General features: G+C 45.1%; 1 protein-coding gene across 1 annotated transcript in view; it reads right to left on the bottom strand.

Annotated features, from left to right (window-relative positions):
• LOC123514558 (tyrosine-protein phosphatase non-receptor type 13-like) overlaps nt 1–10000 on the bottom strand; it is a 46307-nt gene that overhangs the window by 20428 nt on the left and 15879 nt on the right. The window contains exon 12 of the mRNA XM_045272499.1: nt 2095–2343. Within this exon, the coding sequence (XP_045128434.1) occupies nt 2095–2343 (249 nt within the window). The remainder of the gene's footprint in view (nt 1–2094; nt 2344–10000) is intronic.

The following is a 10000-nucleotide window of genomic DNA, read 5'->3' as shown; positions in this document are numbered from 1 at the left end:
TCTCTCGCTCTCTAGCTCTCCCTCCTTCTCTCGCTCTCTGGCTCTCCCTCCTCTCGCTCTCCGGCTCTCCATCTCTCTCTCTCTCTCTCTCTCTCTCTGTGTGTGTGTGTGTGTGTGTGTGTGTGTGTGTGTGTGTGTGTGTGTGTGTGTGTGTGTGTGTGTGTGTGTGTCACCTAAGGAAACTCATGAATAAACTCCCCCCCATCCCACCAACACACTCACCCCGAGGTCACAAAGTCTTGGGTCTGAATAACAAGGCTTCAGACAACCTAACCTAACCTAACCTAATCTGTCCTAACCTAACATAGCCTTATATAATCACGAACTTAAGAAAACAACTAGATAAACTTTCTTCCCTGTACGAGACTTAACCTCTTCAGTAGCAGGACACGTTTGTATAATTCATTCTGGTTACTGTTTGGTCATTTTAAATAGCTTCAGAAACTTACGTGTGGGGATTAAAATAGTGAAGACTAGCCATTAAACTTCTGATCTCCATAGACCCTTCCTAAAGTAAATAAAACCGTCTAATCGTACACAAAAATCAAGGTAAAAATTCATCCCAGTACAGTATTGAAGGGGCTAAGATTAAACTGAATGGCGAGGCTTCAGGTAGCAGCTCAAACACACACACGCACGCACACATCACAGGTGCACTTCTAGCGGTAATGAGCGTTCCATGGGCTAACTCCACCTGTCCTCACGCACGCAGGTACACCGTGGACGACTGGGGGTACAAGGCGGAGGTGATTGAGAGCACCAAGCCTCCTGAAGATTACCAGGCTGTACCAAGTGACCACGCATTCTACAAGGTACTGGTCGTCTCTCTCTCTCTCTCTCTCTCTCTCTCTCTCTCTCTCTCTCTCTCTCTCGTGCTTCACTAGGGAATAATGTACATATCTATTTATTTTTTGCACGTAATTATCTAAGTATGTTAAATTTCGTAACCTCTTTCTTTTTTCTCACTTTTTTTTTTTTTACCTCGTTATCATCTAAACATTTGCAATTTACATACAAATATTTTTGTTATTTTATTTATTTATTTATTCTATTTTATTTATCATTATTTATTTATTTATCATTATTATTATTTTTTTATTTTATGTGTGTGTGTGTGTGTGTGTGTGTGTGTGTGTGTGTGTGTGTGTGTGTGTGTGTGTGTGTGTGTGTGTGTGTGTGTGTGTGTGTGTGACCAATCTCCCTTTGCCGCCTACAGGCTCAAGTGCCCGGGGCGCCGCCCATCGAGGTGCAGGTGACCAAGGAACAGCTGCAGCACTACAAGGATAAGGCACAGCAACACCAAGCATCCTCCTCCTCTTCTTCCTCTTCATCCTCCTCCTCCTCCTCCTCCTCCTCTTCCTCATCCTCTTCATCCTCCTCCTCCTCTTCCTCTTCCTCTTCCTCCTCTTCCTCTTCCTCGTCCTCCTCCGCCTCAGGTTCTGGCTCCAGCTCTTCCCACATTCACCAACCCTTCCCACCCTATATCCCACCCCACATCACGACCCCCACCACCCGCTCCCCCTTCGGACCCACCTACAGCTACGACATCCCCCTCAACGGCCTCAACCCTCGCAGGACGCCGACCCAGAATCTCGGTGTCGAATTCGGGCAGAGAGCAAATGTAAATTGACGTTATTTCCCAAGAGGGTCAGAAAATTGTGGTCTTCTATGTGTAAGAGGAGAATTGTACGTGACAGGCGGAGTAAATGAGACATGATGGGGTTGTGGAAGTAAGAGTTTCCTATTGGCTACTGCTGTGGGGGTTATTAAAGATGGTAATTGATGTTATTTTGTCTAATTTTTGTGAATGTCCTGTTGTTTTTAATCGTGAGAGAGAGAGAGAGAGAGAGAGAGAGAGAGAGAGAGAGAGAGAGAGAGAGAGAGAGAGAGAGAGAGAGAGAGAGAGAGAGAGAGAGAGAGAGAGAGAGAGAGAGAGTGTGTGTGTGTGTGTGTGTGTGTGTGTGTGTGTGTGTGTGTGTGTGTGTGTGTGTGTGTGTGTGTGTGTGTGTGTGTGTGTGTGTGTGTGTGTGTGTGTGTGTGTGTGTGTGTGTGAGTGAGTGAGTGAGTGAGTGTGTCGTATCACCAGCCACTCACCTGGTTTGAGAGATCCCTGCTGGTGAGCGGGGCCGTCTGGGGACACTGCTTGAATGTACAGTCCGTGGTCGGTTCCCTCGGCGATCATCACCCCGAGGGAGCCGTCCTTCTTGTGCAGCGTGACCGAGGCAAGGCGGCGCTCCACACAGGCGGGGCCACACGGCGACCACGACGACGGGCACAACAGGAACCTCTCCACCAGGGAGTCGTCCACGCTCTCCTCCACCACGACGCTCCTCAGGGACGGCTCTGCGGGAGGGGAGGGAGAGGGGCGCCTTTGAGGAAGTGTAAAACATGGCCAGTATTACAAAATCAGGCTGGAATTCTAAACTATGGCCAGTATTCTAAAACATAGCCCATATTCTAAAACATGGCCCATATTCTAAAACATGGCCCGTATTCTATAACATGGCCCGTATTCTAAAACATGGCCTGTATTCTAAAACATGGCCAGTATTCTAAAACATAGCCCATATTCTAAAACGTGGCCCGTATTCTAAAACATGGCCTGTATTCTAAAACATAGCCTGTATTCTAAAACATGGCCAGTATTCTAAAACATGGCCAGTATTCTGAAACATGGCCAGTATTCTAAAACATGGCCAGTATTCTAAACCATGGCCAGTATTCTAAAACATGGCCAGTATTCTAAAACATGACCTGTATTCTAAAACATGGCCCATACTCTAAACCATGGCCTGTATTCTAAACCATGGCCCGTATTCCTCAAATATCGCTGCTTCTATCACCCTTATTTTCAAGTAGCTCTGATGGACGTTAGTGAAGCTTTGAAGAGTGTTTTAGTTGATTCTAGACGCACATTATCAAGGACTCTGCAACACCCTTGGAAACCCGACTAAACATCTCCGTGACCTCCGTAAAAAGTGCTGGTGAGATAGTTTAAGAACACAGACTCCAAGTATGTTGAAGCTGCACCAATGTTACTCTGCGATTGGAAAGAAGGACGAGAGGCGGCTGAGGAATAGACAGAACTGTGCGTGTGTTGGTTAGGTACAATAGAATCGGTCTGCTGGCATAGTAAGCGAGATAAATTAAGTTTCTCGGTGATGGAAGGAACAGAGAGAGGAAGGAAGGAAGGAAGGAAGGAAGGAAGGATGAAAGACTGGTGAGGGATAGACAGCAGGAGTGTGTGTGTGTAATGGTTTTGTACAATAAGTGTCAGTTTGCAGGCACTGGTGAGTGAAATGGGTGAAGTTTTTCGGTAATGGAAGGCACAGAAAAAGGAAAGAAGGACGAAAGACTGGTGAGGGATAGACGGCAGGTTTTGTACAGTGAGCGTCAGTTTGCAGGCATTGATGAGTGAAAAGGGTCCAGTTTCTCGGTGATGGAAGGAAAAACGAGAGACTGGTGAGAAAGGAAGGAAGAAAAGTGTGTATGTGTGTGTGTGTGTGTGTTTGTGTGTGTGTTTATCTATTATGAGCGTCAGTTATCAAGACACATGAAATAAGATAAGTCAGCGATATAAGCTTTCGCCAAGGAAGTGTGTTCTAATGTCCTGTGCTGGGTTACTCAAGCAGCATCACATCTACACAGCACATCTATACATAGCGCGCCACAGCCACACACACACACACACACACACACACACACACAAACATAGCCACAACACACGTCACTATATTACAAGCAGTGCCATTCGCGTTCACTCCTCTCATTACAGTGCCGGAGTCTACAGCAGTGCCACACGTTTCCAGTCAGGAGTGCCTGCAGTGGAGCGGTGAGCGGTGAGCAGTGAGGGACATATGTACAACACGAGCAGGCGAAAATTTGGGTCACTACGCTGGGAATGTGTTGCTAATCAAAGTAAATGGCGCCGTGTGTGTGTGTGTGTGTGTGTGTGTGTGTGTGTGTGTGTGTGTGTGTGTGTGTGTGTGTGTGTGTGTGTACGAGCGCGCCGCACCTCCTTGTTCGCTGATGAAGACAGTGGTGATGGTGAGTTTGAGGTGGTGGCGGCGGGCCCCATTAGACCCCCCGCCCCCCTCCCCTCTGGCGGCCTGCCCATCACTCATGCCAGGCCCTCATGAGCACCGGGGCAGGCCTGGACACGACAGGGCAGGGCGGGGCGGCGGGCTGGGGGGTGCGCACGAGGATGGAGGGACGGGCAGACACACATGGAGCAACAAACTTCACTGACGGAGCTCAGGCGTGTCAGATTCCACTATTGTTATCACTCATCCTTTGGGGTCTCGTCTTTTCTCGTCTTTTTAATCTTTTTCCAGTTTATTTTTCCTCCTTCCGTCTTTTCTGCCTTACTTTTCTGGATTACAATTCAATTCCAGGCAAATTTCCATATCTTGAGTCTTGGAGCGCCAGAGTACGTTGCTTCCACACGCGACTAGAGCATACAGAGGTTCCACCGATGGCATTCCCTGGTGGCGACGCAGCACACACAAGCACTGCAGCTGGAGCGCCGAGATAGACGTGTTCTTTGGTAGCAGGGAGTGCGTGAGGCCGTGTGGCTACCTCTGGCTTGTCATAGGGAGGCGAGGTGCTTTGTGGGTGTGTTAGTGAGATGGCACTCGGCGGTGGTGTTGTGAGGCACTGTCAGGCACCACGTGATGGGGTTATGATGTCTCACTTCACTACTTCATGATCACCAGAACAAATTCGTTGGAATATCTTATAATCATATTCAGTCTTATTTTTTTCATTTCTATCTCATGTCTCACTTCACTGCAATCATTCAAGACCATGACAAGGAAAAATGGACGATTAAAATATTTTTTTCTGTTAAACAATCGTCATTCCCTCTTGATTTTGTACCCAAATAAACTCAAATTCATCTTTCGTCAAATAAATATGTCTTCACGCAAAGCTTTCCACGTCCGACTCCACGACATGACGAGCACACACACACACACACACACACACACACACACACACACACACACACACACACACACCTAGTAACCACCGGGAAATAAGTATAATAGACTACAATGAAACAACTCCGTCAATATCTACTGATGATGATGATGATGATGATGATGATGATGATGATGATGATAATGGCGATAGTTATGAGATCAGTGGTGGCGTGATCATACAGACATTCCAAAGAGGAGAGTAATGCGGAAGGAATGTGTGTGAATGATGCCTGTGATTACGTCGCTGCGGAGAGAAAAAAAAAAAAAAAAATAGTAAGGAAGATGAATAAAGTGAAACGGCGAGACTTGTTACAGAGGGAGTGTGTGTGTGTGTGTGTGTGTGTGTGTGTGTGTGTGTGTGTGTGTGTGTGTGTGTGTGTGTGTGTGTGTGTGTGTGTGTGTGTGTTTTCTGATACATACATTAGAAAACATGGCAAATCAGAGAGTGAAGGAAGAGGTTGATGGAATTTTAAACTTGTTACAGAGGGAGTGTGTGTGTCCGTGTTTTGTTCAGATATACATTATAAAACACATGGCGAACAAGACAGTGATGGAAGAGTAAACGATAAAATAAGCTGATGGAATTTTAGACTTGTTAAAGAGGGAGTGTGTGGGTGTTAGCTCATATATACATTAGAAAACATAGCGAAGAGTGAAGGAAGAGTAAATGATAAAATAGCTTGAGGGAATTTCAGACTTGTTATAGAGGGAATGTGCTGGAATTTGAGACTTATTATAGAGGGAGTTTCAGCGTGTTTTTTTTTTTATATATACATGATAAAACACATAAATAAAAGAGTGATGGGAGAGAAAACGATATAAAAGCTTGAGGGAATTTTAGACTTGTCATAGAGGGAGTGTGTGGATGTTGGCATATATATATACACGAATACAACAGGAAACATGACGAATAAATGAGTGATGGAAGAGAACACAGTAAAATAGGACGAGGTAACTTTGTAGTAGACGCAACAACAAAGACTCACTCGTTACCGTATCCCAAACTGTCACCTTTGAAGATAAAAGAAAGAAAAAAAAAAAACGTCTTATAGGAATATATACACAAGCAAGAATTTACCTCTTTCAGTACTGGGACACATTTTCACCTTGAGATTTGTGTACGATTAGACGATATTATTGACATTAGGAAGGGTCTATGGAGGTCAGAAGATTAATGGCCACAGTCTTCACTATTTTCATCCCCCACGTGAGTTTGTGAATCTGTATAAAATCACCAAATACTGAGCACAATGAACATGAGAACACGTTATGGTACTGAAAGGGTTAGAATGATTATTAGAAAGAATATGATGGCAGATTTGTATACATTAATGAACCGAATAAAGAAAAAAACAGCAGTAAATGAAATGAAAAAAGCGTAGGAAGAACATGTGGTAAGTTTGTGTACATCAGTTAACATAAGATAAAAATGAAAAAATAAATAAATAAAATAAACAAGAACAATAATTAAAAAGAATCTGCAGAAAATCCATACAAGAAAACGGGGCCAGAAAAACAAACAAACAGGTACAAGGACTAAAACAGAAAGAAACGTGAAAAAAAACGCATATGAGAGAGAGAGAGAGAGAGAGAGAGAGAGAGAGAGAGAGAGAGAGAGAGAGAGAGAGAGAGAGAGAAACATATGTGTCGAGTGACATGTTAGTGACGAAGATTCATTGTCAGAAGAGATGTCAGACTGAAGAAAATCGAGAGTGGTGGTGGTGGTGGTGGTGGTGGTGGTGGTGGTGGTGGTGGTGGTGGTAGTGGTGGTGATGGTGGGGGTGAAGAGTGGTGCCTAGCGGTGTTTTGGTGATCAGAGGCACTAATATCCCGTCACTCTTTGGTAAATTAAGAGTGTTTTGATAAGAATATGAAAAGGTGGATAACAAAAATAGTGAGTTTAAGCAGAAAAGATGAGGGTAATTAGTATTTTGGATCTAAACGTGAATATATATTGGTGTGTGTGTGTGTGTGTGTGTGTGTGTGTGTGTGTGTGTGTGTGTGTGTGTGTGTGTGTGTGTGTGTGTGTGTGTGTGTTTCATTGTTTGATCTGCTGCAGTCTCTGACGAGACATCCAGACGTTACCCTACGGAACGAGCTCAGAGCTCATTATTTCCGATCTTCGGATAGGCCTGAGACCAGGCACACACCACACACCGGGACAACAAGGTCACAACTCCTCGATTTACATCCCGTACCTACTCACTGCTAGGTGAACAGGGACTACACGTGAAAGGAGACACACCCAAATATCTCCACCCGGCCGGGGAATCGAACCCCGGTCCTCTGGCTTGTGAAGCCAGCGCTCTAACCACTGAGCTACCGGGCGTGTGTGTGTGTGTGTGTGTGTGTGTGTGTGTGTGTGTGTGTGTGTGTGTGTGTGTGTATACCATAACGATAGCTATAACCAATAACATAAATCAATCGGTAAATAAATAAATAAGTGATAAGCAAATACTGTAAAATAAAAAAATTTAAAAATAACGATGATGAAGCTAAAAGAGTACATGACGAATAGAAAACGACACACACACACACACACACACACACACACACGAAAAATGAGACCATATGATGATGATGATGATGATGATGATGATGATGATGATGATGATGATGATGATGATGATGATGATGATGATGATGATGATGATGATGATGATGATGATGATGATGGTGGTGATGATAATGACACTACTTCAGCATCACCTATAACCATCATCATCGTCTTTAACTCCTCCCAACCCCCCTTTCTCTCTCTCTCTCTCTCTCTCTCTCTCTCTCTCTCTCTCTCTCTCTCTCTCTCTCCCTACCACACCTTCGCGCCACATGTGTTAAGTGACTCACCTCTAATTGCTCCTCCCGCACACCTGGATCACGCCCCACACACACACACACACACACAGGTAACGTATCCTGCTTAAATGATCACGAAATATAGGTCAAGGTAAAAAAGGTATAATGGGTTTCTCTCTCTCTCTCTCTCTCTCTCTCTCTCTCTCTCTCTCTCTCTCTCTCTCTCTCTCTCAAGCACCGCATTTTTTATAGTAGTGATCCATGTATCTATGTATGATAAGAAACCTAAGCAGCTTACACCTTGTCGGTCTTCTCTATGTAATGACTCACTTACTCACTAATGCACTCAATCATTTGCTCTCATTTTTTCGCTCACTCACTCACTTTTCGCTTGCTCACTCACTCATTCGCTTACTTACTCACTCACTCACTCACTCAATCAATCAATCAATCACTCCCTCACTCACTCACTCTCTCTAAAACACTCACATTCATTACAAGCCACACGAAACAAGACTCTCTCTCAATCAATCACTCACTCACTCACTCACTCTTACACACTTAAATATAATACACTCCATAAGGAACAAGACTCACTCACTCACTCACTCACTCTCTCTCTCACTCGTCTATTCCAGTTCACCGGTCACTCGCTGCATCTCACTCACTTACTCATTCCCTCACTGAAGTTTCCTCATACGCCACACACCACTAAGAGCAAGGAAACAAGAGACACCAAAGCTAAGATGTAAATGAATGAAAAAATATGCGAAGAATTGGTAACGAAAGGTGAACGATAATGGTGGTGGTGGTGGTGGTGGTGGTGGTGGTGGTGTCTGAAGTGAAAATGATGAAATAATTAAATGGAGAAAGTAAGACAAGAAGCAGGAAGCCATCAACACTGTACATGTGGGAGACACTGTAGATGTATTATTATTATTACTAATATTATTACTATTATTATTATTTTCTGAGGTGACTGGAACAACACACTGCACTACATTTAAGAAGAGAAAAACATTCAACAAAAAGAGCTAATTAACAGTAGTAGTAGTAGTAGTAGTAGTAGTAGTAGTAGTAGTAGTAGTAGTAGTAGTAGTAGTAGTAGCAGTAATGACTCAAGACTGATTACTATTATTATTGCTTCTAACTCTCTACCTCCTGCCGAAGATACATAGCAAGTCTACAAGCGGAGGCCGGCAAGACGAGGCGCGGGGCAACACAACGGGGCGGGGCGAGGTCGAGGCGGGGCGGGACGGGACGGGAGACACTCGGCAGATTCTCAATACAACACAAGAGTGACTGAGTAAACACGACCAACCGACGCCGACTAACTGAGAAGGCGAACTGAGGCGAAGCTGTGGCGCTGTCCCGAATGTGTGTGTGTGAGAGAGAGAGAGAGAGAGAGAGAGAGAGAGAGAGAGAGAGAGAGAGAGAGAGAGAGAGAGAGAGAGAGAGAGAGAGAGAGAGAGAGAGAGAGAGAGAGAGAGAGAGAGAGAGAGAGAGAGAGAGAGGGGGGAAGGGATGAGAAGAGGGTGGAATACATGCTTAGCTCTATGCTCCCCCTCCTCCTCCTCCTCCTCCCTCCATTCCTCAGGTGTGCTTCCCACCTGAACGACGCATACCTTCACTTGTGTGGGGTTATTACTACACACACACACACACACACACACACACACACACACACACACGCGCGCACACACACACACACACACACAGAGATACTCTCATATAATACAAAAATACCAATAAAGGAAGTAATAAGGAAAAGAAAAGAAAAAAAGGCAGAAGACACAAGGAGAAATGGACGAGAAGAAAAGGAGGAGGAGGAAGAGGAGGAGGAGGAGGAAGAGGAAGAGGAAGAGGAAGAGGAGGAGGAGGAGGAGGAGGAGGAGGAGGAGGAGGAGGTGTGTGTGTGAGTGTTTCACTGTTTGATCTGCTGCAGTCTCTGACGAGACAGCCAGACGTTACCCTACGGAACGAGCTCAGAGCTCATTATTTCCGATCTTGGGATAGGCCTGAGACCAGGCACACACCACACACCGGGACAACAAGGTCACAACTCCTCGATTTACATGCCGTACCTACTCACTGCTAGGTGAACAGCACCTACACGTGAAAGGAGACACACCCAAATATCTCCACCCGGCCGGGGAATCGAACCCCGGTCCTCTGGCTTGTGAAGCCAGCGCTCTAACCACTGAGCTACCGTGTGTGTGTGT

This window comes from Portunus trituberculatus, chromosome 38 (genome assembly GCF_017591435.1).
Source record: "Portunus trituberculatus isolate SZX2019 chromosome 38, ASM1759143v1, whole genome shotgun sequence".
NCBI lineage: Eukaryota > Metazoa > Arthropoda > Malacostraca > Decapoda > Portunidae > Portunus > Portunus trituberculatus.
Note: the sequence above shows the minus strand (reverse complement) of the source record. Positions and strands in the feature narration are given on the sequence as shown.